Source organism: Ochotona curzoniae, unplaced genomic scaffold (assembly GCF_017591425.1).
Source record: "Ochotona curzoniae isolate NIBS_2020 unplaced genomic scaffold, NIBS_Ocur_1.0 contig_1014, whole genome shotgun sequence".
Classification (NCBI taxonomy): Eukaryota; Metazoa; Chordata; class Mammalia; order Lagomorpha; family Ochotonidae; genus Ochotona; species Ochotona curzoniae.
The window spans coordinates 33,204,786-33,227,933 of record NW_024464920.1 but is presented as its reverse complement, the minus strand read 5'-3'; the positions used below and the strand labels follow the sequence as shown (position 1 = coordinate 33,227,933).

General features: G+C 46.2%; 1 protein-coding gene across 1 annotated transcript in view; it reads right to left on the bottom strand.

Annotated features, from left to right (window-relative positions):
• Nucleotides 1-23,148, bottom strand: part of PPM1H (protein phosphatase, Mg2+/Mn2+ dependent 1H) — a 220,832-nt gene that overhangs the window by 51,002 nt on the left and 146,682 nt on the right. Inside the window, exon 6 of the mRNA XM_040982551.1 lies at nucleotides 9,786-9,904. Within this exon, the coding sequence (XP_040838485.1) occupies nucleotides 9,786-9,904 (119 nt within the window). The remainder of the gene's footprint in view (nucleotides 1-9,785; nucleotides 9,905-23,148) is intronic.

The following is a 23,148-nucleotide window of genomic DNA, read 5'->3' as shown; positions in this document are numbered from 1 at the left end:
CCAACTGTCAACCTATGCTGAATATTACCTGTGACTTCCACATTCCTCAAACCTACATCCTATTTCATCTCTCTGGGGCTCTGCCTGAGCTGTGCCCTTTGTCCACAATGACCTTTCTTCCAGAACCCAATCCTCAGGAAGCCTTTGTTACCACCCAGATTTCTGGTACCAAACACAATCCTCCCAAGTCCTCCCCACCCTGGACCTCATATCTCAACATCAACCATTCCCTCTCTGCATAACCAAAAGCCCTTTCTCTAAGCCCTCTCTAGTAACCCTTGTGTTTTGCCTGGCTAGTTTTACTTGTGCACAAGTTCCAACCGATTTTTTCCCCGCAGCTGAGATTTAAGGAACAGAGTTAAAGGTGAAATAGTATTCAATGAATTTTCACGAAGCAATGCCTTGGATACTAACATGCCCTAGGTCATAGTTTGGGCCCTGTTGGGCATGGTGCCCTAGCATGCCGAGTACAGCTCTGGATGGCTGCAGGGCCACATTAAAATGTCCAGCACTAAGTCTGAGAAGGTAGACACGGTTTACAGAACAGAAAGCCCCACCCCCAGTCCCCCAAAACAGCAATCAGGACAGAGGGGTCAGAACACAGCTTCTGGGCTGTTAACGATCTTCTTCGCCTAGATTTGAGCTTGTCTCAGTCCTGCCATGCTATGGGACAGTTCTGTCAGGCACAGTGGCTATCACACCTTGACTCTGTCAGTTTCTTGGTTCCGTGATCTTTGCTTTGTGGTTTCTAACTTACCTTGCAAAACAGTCTCTACATACACTAGATGGCAAGCCTCCCGGGGAAAGAACTGGCTCTTGCTGACTCTTTCACATTCTATACTACCTCATGATGATAGTACTAGACAACTATTGAGCACCTACTACACACCAGCACTGTCCAGTGTGCCTGATCTACTAATTCACGACATCTTACTATCAAGTACTCTAAGCAGCTCCATCTTACATGTGGGAAATCAAGGCCAAGAGCAGTGATGTGATTTGTCCAAATCATTCGTGTGGGGCTGTCTGGCCGACACATCCCCATTCTTTACTACTACTCAACTCTGAAATGCAGCAGGTGTATAACAGAGACGCTGGTTATTTCCACAGGGATTTCTGCAGGCATCTCACATCTCTAAACTCCCTTAGCCAAGTGGGGTGGTGTACAGGAGACAAGTGGGAGGTTTGCCCTCCGTAGGTGTTTGGGTACAGACAAGTTCCTAAACTGTTCAAAGGTCTGAGGGGTCAGAAGGGGGATGGGCTCACCCAGTTTAGGAACAATAAACTTCCACTTACTATTGAAGCTGACATGAGAGTGAGCGAGAAAAATGGGGCGGGGGTGTGGGGAGAAGGGAGGGTGTGTGTGTGTGTGTGTGTGTGGGTGTGTGTGTGTGTGTGCGCAGGCCGTATGGACGGATCAATAGGCAGAGAGCTGGTGGGGCATCTCTTTTTATCTTCTTCCCCGTGGCCTGACAAAGCCTGCCTGTCTGGGCTTGCAACCATTTGTAAAGAGCCGATCGCCTCCTCTGGCCTCCTGTGCGGGGTGGGAGCAGGGAGCCATTCATCACTGTCAGGAGATGTGCTGCACGCAGCAGGGCCGGCTTTCTTCCCTGCTGCTCCTGCAGCTAGAGCTGCAAGTCTTGAAAAGATGCAGAACATGCACATCACAAATAACCATTCATCATCTCAGGCGCGAGCATACCCTCCCGGCATGGGGCTGGCCCACTCGACCTCAGCTCCAGCCCCCCTCTGGAACCAGGGACACCACGACTTTTTCCAGGGGCCCCTTTTGGCCAGCCCCAGCCAATCCCTCTCCTGGGCAATCTGTTGAGGTTTGGGGTTGGATTTCTCCAAAATAATAACTCAGCGTGCCACCCCCGCCCCCACCACCACCACCAACCTCCTGTCTCCACGAAGTAAGATTTTCAGATTGCTTTCCGCAATTAGACTGCTGCCGAGGAGGCCCATAATCATTAAATTATGAAAATACAAGTTGCCGGGAGGAAATGAAGGCCAGGTTTCACTAGGGAAAGGCCTGCTTTCTTATGAAGTAATTATCAAATTAAAATGTGATATTTCTCTGGCGAGCCTGAAACGCCTCCCAGGGAAGTCTGGGGCAAGCGGCGACGTCAGCCTTGGCAGTGGGGCGGGACTGAGAAACCCTTCCGGGCTTCCGAAACGCCAGCCGGAGGCATCTGCAGGTAAGTTTCCCAAGACTAGGTTAAGAGTGATTAAAAGCAAAAGGAAGGAAAAGCACAGACTTTGAGTTTTTCAATTACTCTTTAAAACTCAAGAGTCAAGCTGTTAGAAAATGCAGACTTTCCAAGTAAGACTCCTAATGCTGAGTTAATTAGACCCACAGGCATGGCCGATATATAAATGCTGGCCCCAAAGAGGGACACTGTCCCTTTAAAAGCTGCCTCGGGGAATCAGTACGACAGCTAATGAAAAGTGTCAGTTGGGGCTGCTTTATTAGGAGGTCCTGTGGAGGAGAAGGCCTGGGGTTTTGGTCAGAGGGTGTCTGTGCTTGAGTCAATAAATCAATTTCTATTAAATGCAGACACAGCTCTGGAGTCAGCTTCATAAAGCATGCTATGGCATTTCTCAATCTGGGCCTCTACTTCCCCATCAAGCTGGCCTGAATGAGCTGTCAGAGGCCATGGGGGCAGAGCCATAAAGAATTCGACAGAAGTCACAGCTACACTATTGGTACATTTCAAGTGGGCAGTTCTAGACATAGCTGGGGCTGTATCCCGGTGGCCGCTCTCTCCAGAGCAGCTTTGGCAGGTTGGTGAGAAGCCCAAAGCTGTGGGACTGCTCACCCCTCCAGAGCCGGGCTCCAGGTGCAAGATCAGAACCAATGTCAACTCTACACAGAAGGGAGAGGCTTGCAAGTGAAATTGCTCTTTCATCAGATTCTTGGAGTTAAAAATGCTCCCCAAGAAGTCAACGGACAAGCAAGAGGGCCACGAGTGCCCATAGCTCTTCTTCATCCAGGAGGCAGCGGCCAGAGGCCGGGGGACAGCTTCCAGGATGTTATGCAAGAAGAGGCAGGCACACTAAGAGGGGCCAGATGAAATAGGTCTCTCTCGAGGTTGAGCAGCAGGACAGAACTTCTCTGCTGTCTAATGGGTGACTGCCAGAGGCAAGTCAAATTGCACCTAAGCACAATGAGCAATACCTCGGAAGATATGGGAAGTGGACAGAAACCCACCCGTGGTTGACTCAGCCTCATGGCAACAGAGCTGGGGGTTTCCTGGCTTATGAGTATCTTTCAAAAAATTCTTTTTAACTATTGGTTTTGTTATGTAACAGTAAAGCCGCAGCCTACAGTGCTAACATCTTACATGGGCAGTGGGTGGTATCCCTGCTGCTCTACTTCTGACCCAGCTCCCTGCTTACGGCCTGGGAAAGCAGTGGTGGATGGTTCAAGTCCTTGGACCCTTGCACTCATGTGGGAGACCCAGAAGCAGCTCTAGGCTCCTTGCTTCAGCCCAGCCCAACCCTGGCTATTTGGGGAGTGAACCAGTGGATGGAAGCCTGCTCTGCCTCTCTCCCCCTGTAACTCTTTCAAATAAATATCTAAATCTTGAAACTAAATTACTTGTTGTCAGGATGTTCTTCAGACAGCAGTTTGCACCATATTCCACTTTAACTTCTAGGCACACTCAGTCCAATTCGCTGGACCACAGGACGCTCCAGTAGAACATTCGATGAGGTTTTGCAACTGCCCTGTCCAATTCAGTGGTCACTGAGCAACTGAGATATGGTCACCATGAATGGGGACATGAACTTTCAATTTTACTAAATTTCAACTAATTTAAACCTAAGTGGTCACTGGTGGCCAGCGGCTACCACACTCGCAAACAGAGACAGCAAAGGTCTCTGACCTTAACAAAGGCAGTGAGTGCTAAAAGGAGAAAATGACGGTTGACTCCACTCTGTTCCCTGTGGAAAATCCCCTGATGTGCTCACAGCACTGAAGGAAACAGAGGAGGGGAAAATTACCCCGACAGATCATCAAGTTAGAATCATAAAAAGTAAAGGGCTACAAAACACAAGAATAAAAGGTCACTGCTCTGGAATCTTCCTAATGGAGCACTTCTCTCCCAGAAGCTCTGAGGAGCTGAACAAAGCTCCTGACCGGCAGACATGGAGGCTGGCAGCAAGGAGAGACGGGGGGCCCCAGATTTGTCAAAAGCTCCAGAGCCCTGGCAGAGCCAGTGCCCACACAGCCCTTTGCCCCAAACAGTATTCCATCTGCTAAGTAAAAACACCATGTGATCCTCTCAAGTTACCAGCTCAGCCTCTCTCTTGAAAGAAAACCATCAAAAATGTTGAGAAAGGTTTGGCTTAAAGAAAAGAATTCTGGTGTATTCTGCTCATAACCAGAACCATCTGGAAACAATCTCGCAGACACACGATGGCCTTTTCTTCCTTGGCCCTTGCTCTCTCTACAAATCCCATCAGCCCAAGAACAGCTGCTGGAGAATCTGGCCTGGAGCCAGGGCAGGGAAGCTGCAGCTCCCTCCCATCGCAGTGTCCTCTGGGGCCCACAGCTTGCTGGTCACCCCATGTGGTTGGACCCAGGGCACGGAGAACAGCGATCCTAGATGAGAAAGCAAGGGCCCCAGCAGTCACAGGCACAGGGACCTGGAGCCACAAAGCCAGCTGGAAGACACTGTCGTTTCTGCTCAACAACATTGCTGCTTGCCAGCAAATTAAGGCCTGAGACAGCTCCAAGGGCAGCGGGTCAGGACAGATGACACAATGCCAGCTCCAGTGTGTATCCTGCAATCGTAGCACCACACAAAGGGCTGGGAGGAGGGGCACTGCACTGGCTTGGGCATTCTGGCACCAGGACGAATGATACCAGGCACAGAAGGTGAGGACTGAGCGGGTGATGGTGAGAGCAGAGGAAGGCCACCTCGGGGGGACTGGCGTGGCGCTGGGGGGCACTGGGAAGAAAAAGGCTTTGTAAATCAAGCCATGGTGCCAACTCTCGGAGCGGAGGGGGGAAGGGGAGCTGGGGGGAGCCAGCGAAGAGACCAATTTCATTATGAAGGGCCTGGGGACAATAACCTTTTGTCCTCTAAACAATCTGGGCCTGCCAAGCTGCTCCACAGTCTCTGAGAAAAGCAGGAGGGTGGGAGAGAAAGGATCCCGGTTAGGAGGCAACAGACTTATCCTTAATTACGAGACAAGGCTGCCCAGAGCCGACAGCCTCTCCCACACTTCCTCCCTGCTGCAGACACACCGCGGAAAGCTGGCACGATGCTCTCCTAATGAGAACAGTCAATTTTCCTGAGCATAGGAGACTCGGTTCTTCTGGGATCTCCCTCATCCTCCCCTCCCCCGCCCCCAAATCACACACAGGTGCTTGGTGATGAGTGCGAAGCCTCACGGTTTATTTGACCAGTGGTCTACAGGGTCACATCGGGAACTAGACAAATCACTGGCTCAGCAGCTCCTCAAATGCTCCATGGCAGCCTGCTGTCTCCCACAGCCCTGTGAAGGAGACACGGACCCTGAGGACAGAGGGTCCTCAGCTTCGGTCCACGCTGGAGTTCATGATGGACTAAGTCCGTTTCACCTTGCCCTGCTTCTCGTACACGGGTGTAACCTCCATGTCCCTCCCGGACGCGACCTGATTGCCAGCAGAATGAGCGCGGGGCCGGGAGAGGGATCGTCCCACCTCTGACAGCTCTTTGCAGGCATGTTTTCCCGTGCAGATCCCAGCCATTTCCTCTTCCCCGCTGTGCAGCCCTGAGACACACAGCCTCTGTGCCTGGGTTTCCTCATCTGGAAAATGTACCTACTTCAGAGGCCTGTTTTAAGGGTCAAACGTGGGCAGTTACGCAAAGCTCTAGAACACTGTGTAATTCTTAGTAGTCCTGACAAGTGTTAGCTAGTCCTGTTACCGACATGATTCACGGAGGACAAACGGAGAAAGGAAAATCTTGACAGTTGGAAATTTATGCCAAGGATTAAATGACTTTGCACGGGCAGGTATTGGGTGTGGTGGTGAAGATGCTGGTGGGGACACCCACATCCCACAGCGGAGTACTGGACTCCAGAGTCCTAAGAATGCGCACACTGGGAAGAAGCAGACAATGGCTCAAGTGCGAGGGACCCTTCTACCCACAGGGGAAACACAGCTTGAGATCAGGCTCCTGGCTTGGGCCTGGCCCAGCTCCAGCAGCTGCACGCATTTGGGGAATGACGCAGTGGATCAGAGATAACCCATCTCCTTCTGTTAAACAAACAAAAAGCATTGCAGTAGGTGGACCCTGTATTTGCTAGAAAGGATTCAAAGAAATGAGTTTTCAGCCCAAGGCTACTTTTGAACCCAAGAAATATAAAACACTAGGCAAAGTCTTGTGTCCACCCGTGAGCAGGACACCCTCAAATGCTCACCAGTTTACTCCGATTCAACTGCAGCAACTCTGCGGTTAAGTTAAGGCTTCCATGGGGAAAGGGGAGACAGCTCCGCAGCTCTCTCTGGGAGCTGATTTTCTAGTCCTTCTCTGCGGACAACTGAGGGGCTACAATATGCGACCTCAACTTTTGTAAGCCCTAAAAATTAACTGCTAGATCGGAGGCTTCAGTTAGATGGTAAAAAGATTAAAGAGAGAGAGAAACTCATTAAAGTTAGGGAGGCACTTTCCGCACAGGTAGTGATCTAAATTGGCTTTCAGCTTCCCCAGTTCTGACACACACCACGGGCTTTCCTTCTGCTCCAGTCCCATTCCACATGAAACGGCAGAACGGGCAGGCAACGCACAAAGGTGAGCATAAATTTCTGCCTGTGGTCAATGCAAATCGGCAAATCATATCTGACAGAAACCATTCTCAGTCTGGGATCAGCAATTATTTATATCTTCTGTGACGTTCCATCCAATTAAAAGCCCATTTATGGACTGCTTGGGACTGCTCTAAGGCAGCAGAGGGGCTGCAGAGGCGATGGGGGGAGATGGAGAGGGCGGGGGAGAGGGCTGTGTGCCGAAAAAGTTGGATAACACTGAGTTCCTGAATTTATCTACATTTCAAAAATCAGCTTACAGTAAGATGAGCTTTAAGAAGGAGCTTACACACTAGCTGAGGAGACAGCTATAAATAGGTGGCTGGAGTCATCCGTGACTTACCACTTACATTTATTTCTTGACCTAAATCATTTAGTTTTTCATTTCCTTTCCTTCTCTGTTTTTTTTCATTCTTTCTCTAGGAACACAATGTCCAGTATTTGTTTAAAAAAAAGTACCAGACACTCAACATACACACACACACACACACACACACACGCTCGCGCGCGCATCTTCAAAGGAAGGAAGAGGGAAATATAATTTTTAACCGGCCTCCCCACCAATCTCATCGTACGTTCTACTTACAAAAAGAGGTTCCAGTGGAACCTTTAAACCCTTGAAAGTATCATGCCCATTAAAAAGTGCCAAAGCTTATCACATCCTTGGGGATGCTTCCCAAAGCTAGAGGCAGCAGCTGCTCCTCCCTCCCACTCTGCAGGGATGCAAAGCACCTGCTACGAAGAACACTCCCCCCACCCCCCACCATGACAAAATCCTAAGTGTGATATTCACCAAGCTTGCTTTGACTGCTCTCAGCGACTTTGCCTTTTTGGCACAGCTAGAACACTCATGCTGCTTCACGTCTTAAATGCAAACTCGTCATTCCCATCCTTCTAATTTCCAGTCTATAACACCAACCTGCCCTTGAGCCCTTGGTCAATTACACCTCTTTCCCATCCGTCAGCACAGGAGCATTGCCTGTTTACCATGAATCAGGCAGAGGACAGGTGTGGGACCTAACAGACTAAGTGAGGAGACGAACAGGTGATTGGAACCATTGATGAATTACACCTTGGCCTAAAATTCAGTTTCTCGCTTACTGCCTTTCTTTCTCTGTTTTCTAAGTCCTTCCTCTTGTTGCCCTTGAGGTGCCACACGTGTATTTCCATGATAGCTTTCCTCTGGACACCTCCATCTGCTCCCTCTTGCATTCAATCTCCTTTCAACTTTTCTTAGGATAGTCTTCCAAAGCAAAACAAAAATGCAGCCTCCCTTTAAGTCTCCTGACGAGTACACAAGGGCAAACTCCAGCCTCTCACAGCAACACAGAGTGTCTCACTGGCTTCCCTTGTCTCCTATTATGCTCCCTCAATACCAGCCCAGTCTGTTTCCCACAGTCCTTCTATTCTACTTGGCCACTTTCCTGGCGGTCTTTTAGATGCCCCCATGTCTATGTGTTCCCCTGTACAATTCCCAGACCAAACACTACAGTGCTTTTCTGAATTATACCGCATCGCACCTTCAACTTTTCTGCAGAAGTACTGATCTGATTTGTTGAAATAAAAAAAAAATAACTTTCTAAGAAACCCCAGTTAGCGTTAGAATCATGACTCAGAGCCGCAAATCCAGCAAGCCCTTCACGAGCCTCCCATTCATGCTTTAGAAAAGGAGTAAATATTTCAGTTGTCACAGGCCACAGTCTCTGTGCTAACTAATCACTGTTTGCAGTGTGAAGCTAGTAGATCACATAGGTATACTGTATTAAAAAATATTTACAGAGTGGCAGGTGGAGTCTGGCTCTCAGGCAGCAGGTTTCCAATCTCATTCTAAAGGAAGATGACCAGATACAGAAGCTGACCTTCTTTTGGGTGTAAAAGGACGCCACGAAGTCACTTTGCTCAGTCTTTTATCTTTACTGGGAAGTTCAGCTTGTTCCTAATAGGTGCCCAGCCTAAACAGGAATTCAGGCTGTGGCCATTTGAGATAGTTTATTTTGGCTAATGAAGAAAAGATAATGAAATCTCTTTTTTTTTTTTGTGCCTTTGCTGGCAATACACATCGTCTCATTCTCTTTTAATTCTCTGGACAGGAAGGAGGTCCACCTATTAGGATCATATTGCCGACTGCCAGGCCCCAGTCTCATTTAATTCTGATACCATGTCTGTGATGTATCAGAGGACTTCAAAAAAGTTCATGGGAAAATGGGAATAAAAATGAATTTCTTTTGCTACAAAAAACTCTTTTCCTAATGCACAGAAGATATGTTTCACGAAAAGTATGTAAGGGTTTCAAAGTTTTTTCTTGCACCAATATAAACTCATAATTAATACCTTTTCGCATTAGTGTTTTGAAGAACCTCATTTAAGTAACTATCATCATATACACCATAAATACAGGAGAAACACATTAGGTCTTAGACGAGGTTTTGATATTTACATAGGTGTGTTCTGCACACACACACTTCAATGTGAATGTGATAAAATAACGAGAATGCCTTTATATCTCCAGTCCTCACAATGATCCTTCCTAAAAGAGCCCATGGAAAAACGGGCTTTAAGGGGGTTCAGACATACACTCAGGCTTGTTCATTCAGCAAAGTCAGAGTCAGGATTCAAACTGAAGGCAGCCTGCCTCCACTAACCTTGTCCCATGCCTCCCACTCCCTCTGCTGCTTTCACAATCCTGAAAAACTCGAATGCATTTTGAAAGCTCCCATATTTTTATTCCATGTGAGGTGAGGAATTAGGTTAGCATCATGGGGTCTGGCATGCCTAAGGAAGGCCTCAGAGAACCAGAGGCAAACTGGAGCCTGTGGTTGAGACCTGATTCTATACGGAAATAGTACAGGTGGGTGTGGCCCCTTGTCTGTCATCAGAAACCCAGGTCTGGCTGTGTCTCCTGACCCAAGCTGTGAAGGTGGCTTTTCAGATTTCCATCATGCACAGTGTGGTGGTGCTGAGGTAGAGAGAGGCATGTTCTTACCAGCCTGTCATATTAAAGTCCCTGTAGAGCATCTTCTTTCCAAGTTCCTTTCTCTGTACTCTCCTTGGAAACTCCAAATGTGTGAACTCATTTCCCAGCAAGTGAGGTTGCATGAATGCCTAATAGCAAAAAGAGAAAAAAATAAACACAAACAAAAAGCCGCACATGAATTTAGAGGAAGAAACATACTGAAGAATGTTTTATAAATTGTGACAGGTTATATTTCAAAAAACCTGAAAATCATCTCAGATTTTGACAGAACTGATTCCAGAACCCAAACAGTAATGGAAGAAAATAAAAAATCATGAATTTAATTTATAAACACTTTCATTCATGTGAACTGTAATCTAGAACATGTACAGCTAAAGTCAGAAAGAAAAGATGCTGAGTTTCTCCAGAAGGTTTGCCGCTCAGTTGAAATCCAAGGTGGTTGGTTTCACTGGTCCCAAGGACATGCAGGTGGGAAGCCAGGGAGTTCACCTCAGTCCTCTCCCTCTTGGTTTTATCTGATCTCACAGCAAGCTTCCCCCTAGTAATGTGGGTCTCCACATAGACACGACAGCCCAGGAGTGCAGGCTGGGGCTGGAGACAACAGACAGAGTGTTTGGCTGGATCCTCTCCAGTGCGCTCTGTAGTTATTTGACCTAGTCATTGGAAGATGATGCCAGAGCAGATGGCTTCTCCACTCCCCCCACCCCAATCTCTGTTCACATTACAAAAGTCTTAAGCAAACAGCCACTTAGGGAATTGATTTCAAACAACAAGCAGTTTCATTGTCACACTCAAAATTCACATCTAGCAAGCCAAGAGATGAAAACAGCCACATTTTAAAATTTCTAGCTCAGAGATAACACTCACTGACTACAACTGCATGAGAACTCGTGCATTCAATTCTCTACGCCTGCCTCTTAGCGGTATCAAAAAGATCCTCTCTCTTTTTTGGCAGAGAAGGGAGTGGGCAGAGTAACTCACATTCTGGCATTCACTGTAGGAAGGCAAGGGATCATTGTCACAGGCCAGATGGCCATGTCCTCAGTTTACTGGTCCAGGTGGAGGGTCCCTTATCCAAAATATTTGGGACCAGAAATACTTTGGATTTCAGATTACTGGTACATATCTTGAGGATGAGACCCAATTCCAAATGCAACATTCATTTGTTTCACATATGCCCTATGCACACAGTCTGAAGGTGTGTCTATGTTTTTACTGGAACAGGAAGAACAAGTATGGAACTTTCCACTTGTTTTGTAACAGTGTTCAAAAATCTTTCAGTTTTGGAGCCTTCCGGAATTTGCATTTTTGAATTAAGGATGCACAAGCGGTAACAGGAAGCCGTTACAACTCCCATTCCACCCCTAGCCAGGAAGCCCAGCATGGGCAGGTCTCCCACTGAGGCTCATGGACCTGGTTAGGTCTTATATCATCTGAAGCTGGCCTTACTGGAAGCCCAAGGAAGCAAGCAAGCTGAGCTGTCACCAGACTGGTTTCACTGGGTCATCTACGGAAGTCTGTACCAGCAGCTCTGAAGAGGACTGGGGGTAAGAAGGAGCCAGGTGTCTCCCTGTCTGCTGTAGCATCACCATGTGTCAGGTATGGAGGAGATTCAAGATTGTCTCTTGCAAAGGGAGCAAAGAAACGTGAACACTGGATTGCACAGGGAGGTTCTGGGGGGGAAGGCAGGAAGGGAACTGACCATACAGCAGGTCAATTGCTGTGCACTCTCGGTGACAAAGACTTTAGTTTGGATTCAAGCTCCGGCTTTTTCCTGTGATCTGAGTGGATAATTTAACTTCTTGGGCCTCAGTTCTTTTGTCCTTAAAATGACATTAATCACATATTTATCTCACACTATTGTTGTCATAATTAGAACATCTTTAATGTGCTTATCGTGGTTGTCTCTGTTCATTAAAAAATAACTGTTCTGTTCATTTAGGAACTACACTCAGTGTTTTGTGAGTTTTTATTTCATCCTCCCACAGCCTGATCAACGGAAATATTTACCTTGTGGGTCCCAGTGCAAAATGAAAGCAGGATTTTTTTTTAAAGGTTTATTTTATTTTTATCGGAAAGGCGGATATACAGAGAGGAGAGACAGAGAGGAAGATCTTCCGTCCGATATTTCACTCCCCAAGTGAGCGCAACGGGCCGATGCTATGCCGATCCGAAGCCAGGAGCCTCTTCCGGGTCTCCCACGCGGGTGCAGGGTCCCAAAGCTTTGGGCCGTCCTCTGCTGCTTTCCCAGGCCACAGGCAGGGAGCTGGAAGGGAAGCGGGGCTGCCGGGATTAGAACCGGCGCCCATATGGGATCCCGGGCGTGCAAGGCTAGGACCTTAACCACCGCACCATAGAGCTGGGCCCAGAAAGCAGGATTTTAAGGTGAGGATAGCGTGATAAATGAAGGCCAGGGCTCTGTGTGGGACTGCACAAGTCACGCCCCGCAACACCAGGAAGCCTGCCATACCTACAAGGTTGACAGTATGTTAGTCTTCCATTATTTTGGTCCACTCATGAAAAGGAAGGAACAGAGACTCAAATAGTCAGTAAACAGTAATATTTGTTATGCACTTTTCAACATATTTCAGAACTTTAAGATTGTCAGCATGGAAGTTCTGCCTATTCCCACCCTAGTTGGGTTAACTTGGTTAACTTGATTTAGGGTTTACCAAGTAAGTGCCAGCACTATACCAAGCACTTAATATATACTATCTTCTTCCCTCAGCAATGCTACAAAGTGTGTTTCATAGATCCAATATATGAAGTTCCAGAGAGGTTAAAACACCTAGGCTGAGCTCATCAGCTGGGTCTGGGTGCTTATAGAGCCTGAGCTTAATATGACTTTTATGACCCCTGCTCCAATCTTACGTGGTCCTTCAACCCCTTGACACAGGTGAAGATGCAAAAAAAAGGTCTTGATCTTTTATCTCCAGACCATGTGAAGTCGAAATCAGCAGACCCAGTTAAAAGCAGAAAGCACAGACAGAGTGACCACAGGGTAACCACTGATGTCACAGTAGAAAATAACTAGGAGAAATCATTTAATAACACTAGCCATGAAATAAGCTAGAATAAACCTACACAAAAGAACACTCTGCTGTCCCCTTCATGAGCCAGGAACATTACATATTCACGTCCCCTATGTGAATATGCAATGATATGGAAAAAGGCAATTTACTATTAAAACCAAGGCATCAAATACATGTATGAGCTCATGCGTACTGCATCAACACACATTCTGTGTACAAGGTATACACAGGTGTACATAGATAAGCATGTGCTTTGGTTGGAATGTGTCTTCCAAAAACCATTTGTTGGCAACTCAACCTCCAAAGCAAGAGTGCTGGAGAGACCCTGTGGGAGGGGCTTGGGTCCTGGGGGCTCTGCCTTCAAGGCCTGATGAATATTGTCGCTCAAATGAGTCGCAGTGAGTGGCTTTGTTCTCTCGTGTTGGCTGTCAACGTAAAGCAAGATGGCCCTCACATTGATTCTCAACTTCCCAGTCCTCAGAGCTGTAAGAAATATTTCCATTTTTCTTTTCAAAAACAGATTTCTCAGTCTGTGGTGTTCTGTTCTAGCAGAAGATGGGTTAAGTTATGCACACATGCATGTGTGTGTTAAATATAGACTCAGGGGCACACATACATGCTATAGACAGGCAGGACAGGCTCCAAAGGACATATTTTCTCCACAGACCCTGGGACTCAGGTGACAGAGCTCAGGACACACTATCCTGAAATATATACCCTCAGCATTGAAGGAAACAGAAGCAGGCCACAGAGACTAACAAAAATTCCCTTCACCCATTTTCTCCTAAGTGGGCCATAAACCCTACATGACCTGGTCTCCCGAAAACAAGTCATTCCAGAGGGGTCCCGCCCCACACCTGGGAGAACAGAACGCCATTCAGGAATCCAAGAATCCCCATCCACCCAGCTTATTGCCATTAGATCATACCCGATTTTTTTGCCCCTGCATGAAACTGCAGTTTTTCTTGATTTCTTGGGCCTCTACTTCGGAAGGCTCCGGGATCACAACAAATTTCTGTGAAATCCACCTGCATGTTTTCTTACTGTTAGTCTACCTTGAATCTCTTATAACAGGGGTCCCAGCTATGAACTTAGTGACAGCTCAGAGGCCTCTGCTCTCCTGCAAGGATCAAGGTGCAGAGTTCCAGGTCCTTTGCCTCCCTAGGGGAAGACAGGGTGGGGCCTTGGTGGTGCTTTTTATCAGGTACCCCATGCCCTTTGGCTGGCATGTATTTGCTTGGAACAGTGGATCAGATTCTGCAGAAGCCGACGCTACAGGGTAGCTGGCAACTCCTCAAGCTGCCTCCGGATCTGCAGGAGTCACCTTGCCTCTCCCTCTGAGGACACGCAAGTTCCAAGGGTTTAAGGTCCTAAACCTTGTGCCACTTGGAATGTTCATAGACCTCTTTCATGTGTAGAGGTTTTTCTGTTCCCAACAAAACCCCATGACAACAACAGGGTTCTGTGTTTCATCAAATGTCAGAGGCATTTACTAGAAGCATTGTTATTTTATTACTTCTAAGAAAGAAAAGCAATCTCTACCAATTATACTATGAACAATGCCTTCTTTCCACTTCAAACTTTAACATTATTCTTTTTAGAAGCACTCCTTCAGATTTAGACAAATTTTTATTATCTACCACTGTTGTGTATATTTAATAAGGGACTATATAAATGAAGCACAGATGTTTCATGACTTCTGAGGGGGTAATTCTGATAAAACCATGCTAAGTCAAAAACACATTACACTCAACTCACCAAAGCATCAAGGCTCGGCAATACAGTGTGTTGTAGAATATCATACAGCATGTTGCTAACCAGAGACTAGGTAAAAATTCAAAACTGAGTATAGCTTTACGGAGCACATACAGCTTTCCCACCACCATAAAGTAAAAAACAAAAATCCTATGTTGAACCATCATAAAGCTAGAGGCTGTTTATCCACGGCCTAATGTTTTCTAAAACTCTTCCACGTTTAGAATCCAACTGCTCTCATCACTTGTCAACTCTGACTCATCAATGTCCATAGTTTTCCACACAGCAGTGCCCTATTTCTCATGAGAACTTTGGGGTGTGGGAGTTTTTCTTTTGTTTTTTGTTTTTCAATAGTCCACACTGGAACTACAAGCCAGGGCTGTGCAAGTTCCTACGCTTTGCTTGCCATGATCTGGAGGCAGCTTACCTCTGACTCCCACCTGGGGAATGTAGCCGTGCAAGGCTGATGCACACCTCCCCAGCACCGCTTGTTAGGTTCAAGGAGGCCATGCAGGATTTTCTTCCAAGCTGTTCAACACCCACCCTGTCAACCTGGTGTGATGAAGCTCAGACACACCAAACAAGGGCACCTTGGGGTCTGAGAAGACAGAAGCAACTAAGTCTTTTCCCCCTCTCCCTTTGCCTCCCATAAAACAGGTCATAGGACCCTCTCTTTCTGGGGGTTTCTTCTCTGCTCCTAGCAGAAAGCAGATCTTATCTCTGAAGTCAGTGGGATACAGAGAAGAATTGAACACGCGTCTTGCGGAGGCTACACCTGTGGAACATCAACTTAAGCTGCTGCCTGCAATGCCTTAGGAGCATTCATCTGAGTCCGGCTGCCCCACTCTGATCGGGCTCCCTGTTAATGCACTGGGAGAGCAGCAGACAATGGATCAAGTGCCTGGGGCCCTGCTACCCACGTGGGAGATGTGGATGGAGTTCCAGGCTCCTGGCTCAGCCCTGGCCCAATCCCTGCCCTTGTAGCCACTTGGGAAATGAACCAGTGATAGAAGATCAATCTCTCTCTCTCTCCACAACTCTACTTTTCAAATAAATAAATCTATCTTTAAACATACACACCACACCTTGCTAAGTTCTCTCCCCACTCTTATTCCCATCAGGTCACATCCCTTTTACCTAATCGCTTTTCTGCATGACTGTGTGCCCTGCAAACTGAAGCAGAGAAACACATTACTTTATCTAGGTTTTCGGATCTTCAGTTTCTTACAGAGGCTCCCACGTCACATGCACACACGTCTGTCTTTTTCTTTCATGAAGCTGCCTCGGCCATGAACAGTGTGAAGCGTGAGGAAAGTAAATCTTTCCTCCCAACAGGTGTTTGCTCCTCTGATGTCCCACAAGGCCCAGAGATGACAGCCATGCCCTGCCACCCAGCTGACACGTGGAGCCAACTGTAGAATACCCCCACTTCAGAGACATTAACAGGTGAAAAAAGTGAAGTATCTCACCCCCACCTCCTCGCCCATGTGGATGCCACACCATTGGCTTCCTCCAACATGGTGATACATTTTTCTTCCTGTCATGCGGATGGTCATAGCACAGGTGGCACAATTTGTTTTGTCTCAAACATGCCTGCCTGTACTTGTGTGAGTAGTTCATGCTACCACCTTCTTTCTTTATAAATGGTCATCCATGTCCCAATCAGAGGCCTCCTCCTCCTTCGGATTTTTAACGTTGTTACAATCTTTTCCAGATTCTAAGGAGTTCATGATGTTAACATGATGTGAGGACTAAATGAAGTGGCTCCTCAATGTGGTGGCTCAGCTCCAGGACTCCTTCAGATACCAAAGCCCAGCAAGCCCAAGCCCCCGACACAGCACGGGGTAGCATTTGTATGTGGTCTGTGCACATCCCCCCATATACCTTAAATCACCTGTAAAGGAATTATACTTCACACAAGCTAAGTGCTGTGCAAATCCTTGTTAAGTGGTCTTGTTTGCAAGGGTGGGGGCTGTCTAGCCTTCAGGAGTAGAAGGCCTGCCAAGTCATTTGGTCTGGTCCTGATAAGGCACCTGCAGGTGGGACTCAAAATTCAATAAATCCACAACAGGCTTATTTTTAAGTTGATAATTTTGTAAGGCCCACGAATGATGTTAAAAAAAAAATCTCCAAATGGCCCTTGGCAGAGAAAAAAAAAGGTTCCTCACCCTCTGTTTAGGGAATAAAGACAAGAAAAGATAATCTGTATGTTTAATGCAGACACAGTTTCATCCACATTTTTTGACCTGTTGTTGCAAAATGTGAGAATAGAAATCAAACAGATACTTCCATTAAAATTTTTTATTTACAAAAAGCTCTATGGGCCAGCACCATGACACAGAAAATTAAGGCGCCACCTTCAATGACATCCCATAGCAGAGCACTGGTTTGAATCCTCGTTTTTCTGTTTGTGATTCTATTCCCATACTAACGTTTCTGGGAAAGAAGATGACCCAACGCAGTTCCAGAATGTTGGCCACTATAGCCATTTGGGGAGTGAAGAAAGCAAATGAAGATCTCTCTCTCTGTTTCTCTTATTTCTCTCTGTCATTCTGCCTTTCAAATAAGTTTAAAAAATTTTTTTTTCAACTTAAAAAATAAGGGTCAGTGCAGTTGCGTGGCAAGCTAATACTCCACCTGCACCACCAGCGCTGATTTGAGTCCGGGCTGCTCCACTTCTGATCCAGCCCCCTGTATATGTACTGGAGAAGCAGCAGAGGATAGCTCAAGTCCTCGGGCCGCTGAACCTGTCTGGGAGATCAGCAAGGAGGAACTGGCACCTGGTTTCAGATTCTCCCAGTTCTGGCTATTGTGGCTATTTGCGGGAGGGAACAAACAGATGGGAGATCTTCTCTAATTCTTCCAAGTAAAATAAATTTAAAAAAAAAAAAGAGAGAAAAACTCTAAAACCTATTAGTATTTTTGAGAATCCAATGTTTAAACTAGGCTTTAATAACTTGCTGTGAAGAGCTTCAGTGGTTCTCGTTCCAATAATTGGGGGAGATGCCAAAGTCACTGGGTGGAATTAATCTGGGCAGGGACCTGGCTGCATACGGGGAATGTGGAAGTCCATGGATTCCCAACAGGCCAGCAGAGACATTTTGTTGGCAGAAGCAGAGGGGCCAAAAAATGTGGGGATGTAGAAACTTCTTCAGGCCTGCCAGCATTCACATGACGTGACTGGTTAGCATTGCTATGTTCATACTGGCCTATTCTAGTATGTACTGGCTAGAAAAGTTCACTCGAGTCTTCTTTCTGGGGTTGAGCATGCTGGAAGTGATTTTAGTTTGAATTCAATGTAAGTAACAAACCCAAAGTATTTACACAGTTAAAATCACTCTGTAAATGCTTACAAGAGCTGGGCGCCAGGAACTCACTCCTACACAGGTGGCAGAGACCCAAGCACGTGAGCTATCATCTGCAACCTTCCAGGGCGCCCATCAACATGAAGCTGGAACTCAGCACAGAGCCAGGTCTTGAACCCAGGCACCGTGAGAGGAATGTGGGTGTCCTCAGGGGCACCCCATTCACTGGCCCCGGCTCCCACCACTGCCTTTGCCTGTTCTTGTTCTTCGTTTACAACTCTGCAGGATGCCCTCCTTGCCCAGTATATAAGATTCTCCCGTGTGTGTGTTTGCAACTTGCTCAATCTCAGGGTATACACTACTCCACCCTTGATGAAGCTGTGATTTATTTATCATTCTGCTATCTGGGGGGCATATGGACTGCTTCCAGTCTGGCCTCTTATGAGCAGTGCTGCTATGCACACTCCAGCCTTTGGTGAATATATAGACACATTTCTGTTAGGGACAGACCTAGCAGTTCTAAAGGGACTACCAAACACCTTTGTAAAGAAGTGATTCTGATGTACCGCCATCAGCAGAAATGGGACAGTGTAAATACGCAGGTGTTAAATAACAGCAGATTCCATAGCAGGAAGGATTCTGCAAGGTCTTCTTTCACAATAAGACTTTCAGATTCAGTCTTAAAATGTTGAGACCTCTCAATATTTGAATGAAAAGTTATCAAAATGAGGATTTTCCGTGTCCATTACAAATCTTTTTTCTTTTTCCGATTGAGTAATCTCTTCTCCTTTTTGCCCTAGGGGGAAAATTCTCGTCCAATTTTATGAGAAGAAGATTGGAAGCCTTACAATTCAAGATGATTTATCATGATAGAAAGTCTAAGGTCAAGAACGAAATGAAATGAATAATGTCAGTCAAGCCACTGGTGAGCACTACCGCTCACACGAACGATCAAATGAGATGGCTCTTCCAGGGCCAAGGCTCACTGCCTGATTCACTTCTCAGGAATATATTATTTTGATTAGGGTTCAGGAAAAAAAAAATGTAAAATGGTTGAGGTCTCCCTGTGTGTGGATTGGATTCTTTGTATGTGGCATTTGGGAACCTGCAGTAAATATGAGAAATGTCACAATGGAATTTAACCTGCCGTTTTCTTTCCAATTAGAAAATATGAAACTCACCTGCTGCTTTAGGAAAGGAGGTTAAATGGTGAAGGAAATGTGGCTGGGTGGATTTTTCCACCACTCAGATGTTCTCCTAAGGAGCAAAGAGGAGAGCGGCCTCTGTGACTCAGGCCAGGCTCGCTGGGTTTAACCACCTGCTCCCAAGGTAAAGTGTGATGCATGCATGATGAGTCATTTTCACTCACTCAGTTACTTGAGCTTCCCCGTTACAGCCCCTTGTCTGAATAGCAGGCCACACTTCAGGGATACTTTTCTAGAGATCAGCTGGGCATAACGAATCCCAGAGAGCTAAGGGGCACAAGGGTGCTGCCTTGAAGTCTTCCCAAGCCCAGTACCAGGTGAAGGGTGGACAAGCAGCCCAGGGCTGGGTGCAGAGAGCTGGGAGGGTTCCGAGGACATGGCAAGCATCACCACGGATAACAATGTGCTTTAAGTGGATCAACTGTGCCGCTGAAACCCATGTTCACCTCCTCTGTGCACTGCCCTTGATGCAAACCAGCTGTAGGCTTGGAGAACTTTACAAGGACACAAGTCCATTATTTGAAGCTCTGATGATACCAGTACTTTTTAAGTAATCAAGTCAGGGCTTATAAATAAGTCTAGGCAGAATAAAGCACCTGCCATCACTCTCACATCTCAGGGCTACAGAGATTCTAGAAGACATCCCTGAGAAGTACCACCACCATGCCCTTTCCCTCCTAGCTGAGTCCCCAATCCATCAAAACTGCCTGTCTGGCGTGGTACAATTCCTTAAATACTGGTGCAATCCCATAAATATTTTAATTTAATCACCCTGGAAACATTAAAAACAACAACAACAACAAAGAGCCCAGCAACAGAGCAGCAAACCTTCACCATAACCGTTGGGATCATCAGCTCTCCCTGGCAGGAGTGCAAGGCTCTCGACCTCATCACACACCTGCCACATTCCATGTGAACACGTCAAAGCCTCAGGCCTGCTCGATTAATCTCCCTGTCTGTGAATCTATGAAACAAAGTTCACATTACCCAGAGAGCTGTGTGAAGGGCCCTCCGAGGTCAGGATGCAAGACCAAACAAAATTAACATGCCAGCTTCATCCATCATATTGTAATCTGCATCCAGTTCTATAATCCCCGAATGTCCGGATGGTGCATACCAAGAAGATTCCTCTCTGATGCGGATCAAAACGGTTTGTGCACAAAGGGCTTGGACTCCCCCTCACTACTCCCAAGAAAATCAAGAACCATTTCTACAAGTTTCAACAGCCCCCGACAGCAAGTGGCTAGGGATCCAGAAGTTTAAATGATTCATAAATGCTTCCTCACACACTCTGAACATGAAACTTGATATGACCCAAGGATAAGGTAAATGTTGTCAATTTTCCAGCAATGCATTAGCTGCTTAAGATCATGTAGAAGACAAGGATTCTGCAATTCTCATTGGATTACATGGTTTCTTCATTAGTGTAGAGAAATGTGTATTCTTAAAAAATTGGTAGGATTAGGCACATTTAAAATGGAAAGACGCTATACCATACAGGTGTTTCTCACTTTATGATGGTTTAACTTCATGCATTTTTAAAATTTATCATGATGTGAAAGTATGCCCATGAAAACATTGCATTCTACTTTTGGTAGAGAATTCAGTAAGTTATGCAAGAAATCCAACACTTTGTTATTAAGCAGGCTTTGGGTTTTTCATAGTTTTGTCTGTCCCACTGCAGGCTGTTGTAAGTACACTGAGCATGTTTAAGGGAGACAAGACTGAGCTACAATGTTTCGGTAGGTTTGAACTTTGGATATTTTCCACATAATAAAGGGCTAACTGGGTTATAACCCTAGTGTGAGTTGTGGTGCATCTGTATTTCACACTGCCAAAGGTGTATCTTCCTTTGCATTCAATACTACATTAAATTTATTTTATGGCTGTTTGCATAAAGGGACGGATAGTAACTGTATAATGGAGACTGTCATATTCAGATGTGAAGACGCAATGCAGTATGCACCTCTACTTCCAAGTCAAAGATGGATTCCCAATAAAACTGTTAAATATATCTTGACAATAGGATGCTGGGCTCTCTGCCATTGTCCATGCCTACAATGTCAGGATACACTTAAATGGTGGGATGAATGATGGGCTTAACAACTGTTCCTGAAGGACTATGCACTGATATAACAGGGGAAGTTGGTGGGGGTCAGGGGACTTGGCTTGTGGAGCGGGAGGGAGGAATCCCAGAGTCTATGGAACTGAATCATAAAATAATAATAAGATTAAAAAAAAAAGAAGTCAAAACTTGTACTGAAAAAATTTCAAAATGTTGTTGCGGAAATGAAAGAACATCAAAATAACAACAACCACAAAACACGCTACATCAAGCACCATATTCCTATCTGCTTTATTCAGGAGCAAAGGAGATCAGAGAGATTGTGTGAGAGGGTGGAGGACACACAGCACATGACTGAGTGGGGTTGAGAGAAGGCCACACCCATTCCTGTTTTTTCCCCTTTGTTGATACTACTTTCAAGGCTTTATGTTGCAAATCTCTATTTTCTTTCAAACACATACACATATGAAGGATATAAGCCTTCAGCACAAGATTATGCTGCATCTATTCTATTTCTCTTTCATTTTGTTATGGATTCACACCAAGTCAATATTGTTACTGAATCTGTTTACTTGCAGATGTTCCCAGACCCCTGAGGAACAAGGGCTTGGACAATCGGGATAGTCTATATTCTGATCATTGGCACTCCTGATGTCTTGGGAGGAAAGTTTCAGTTTAGACATCAGAGAAATCTATCTGATTTAGGAGTAGGGATTAAAACATATGCGCAGGGTTCTCACTGTTTAGAAATTCAGATATTAGGTTCAGTTCTGTGAAGAGTATCCACACTGACTGACACCAGAATATACATTACTCCTAGCAACATTACAAGTGGTTCTTAAATACAGGGCGAAGAGTTTACTGTGGCTTGCAGGCTATACATGGAGTGTCTGAATGTCCCTGTACCTCCTCCCCCAAATTGCTAGGTTAAAGCCCAATTCCGCCCACCCCTGTACTGCACCCACCAATGGTACTGGGAGGCGAGGTCTCTGGGTTGTGATGAGATGGGAGAATACATGTGGGGTCAAAGAGTACAAGAAGCTCCAGAGGGCCTCCTTGTCTCTCCCATCACAGGTCACTGTGGTGGAAAGATGGTTGCTCTAGAATCAGGGAGAGGGCCTAGAGCAGACACCGAGTCCGCTGAGGCCTGGATCTCAGACCCCCCACAGCCTTCAGATCCGCGAGAAATAACTTTCTGTGGTTTATAAGCCACTCTAGTCTATTTGTTGTGGCAGCCCAATAGATTAAGATCTGAAGTGGTAAGACTGATTCACCCCACAACAGCTGGTGGATGAGTACTGTGTCACAAACAAATTTTGCATCTATCACTTCATTTCATCCTTGCACAGCCTTCCTGAGTTCTCTATCCCATTAACTCGTGATGAGGCCGGGATGCGAGAAAGGCCTCGTGGGAATCAAACACACTGGTGACAAAGCTGAGGCCTGCAGACACACGCGTCTTATTCCAACAGCCCCCAGGATATCCCACTGAGAGCCAGGCAACTGAAGATCTCATCACTCCCATCATTTTCTTCAAAACTGACCTCTTAAGTTCCTACTCATAGTATGAGAGGGTGAAATTATTTCAAAATTAAACATGACATAAGTTAATTTATTAGTCATAGTCTCAAGGGGAAAAAAAAACGGAAGCCCTAGGGAACAAGAAGTGGCTTCAATGACACGGGGGGGGGGGCGGGGGGGATGAAGGTGAGTTATAGGGGAGATAAGAGAGACAAAACTTCGCGTTCTGATGACTAATGAGGAGGATACAAGGTAGTGATTTGAAAGTGGATACAAAAATTGGTTGATTCTTACATACTGTCAGCAAATACTGATTTCTCTCTCTCCTGTGTGCTAACTGCTGTGCTGAGTACTGGCAATGAGGGGTGACTCAAGCAAGGGACCCTGGAAAGGGAGCTGTGGAGATCTTAAAAAAGCAATTAACACCCTATGCTGAGAGGTGCCCTGCAGGTGACCAGACATTACCGTCCAGGCCCTGGAGACGGATGC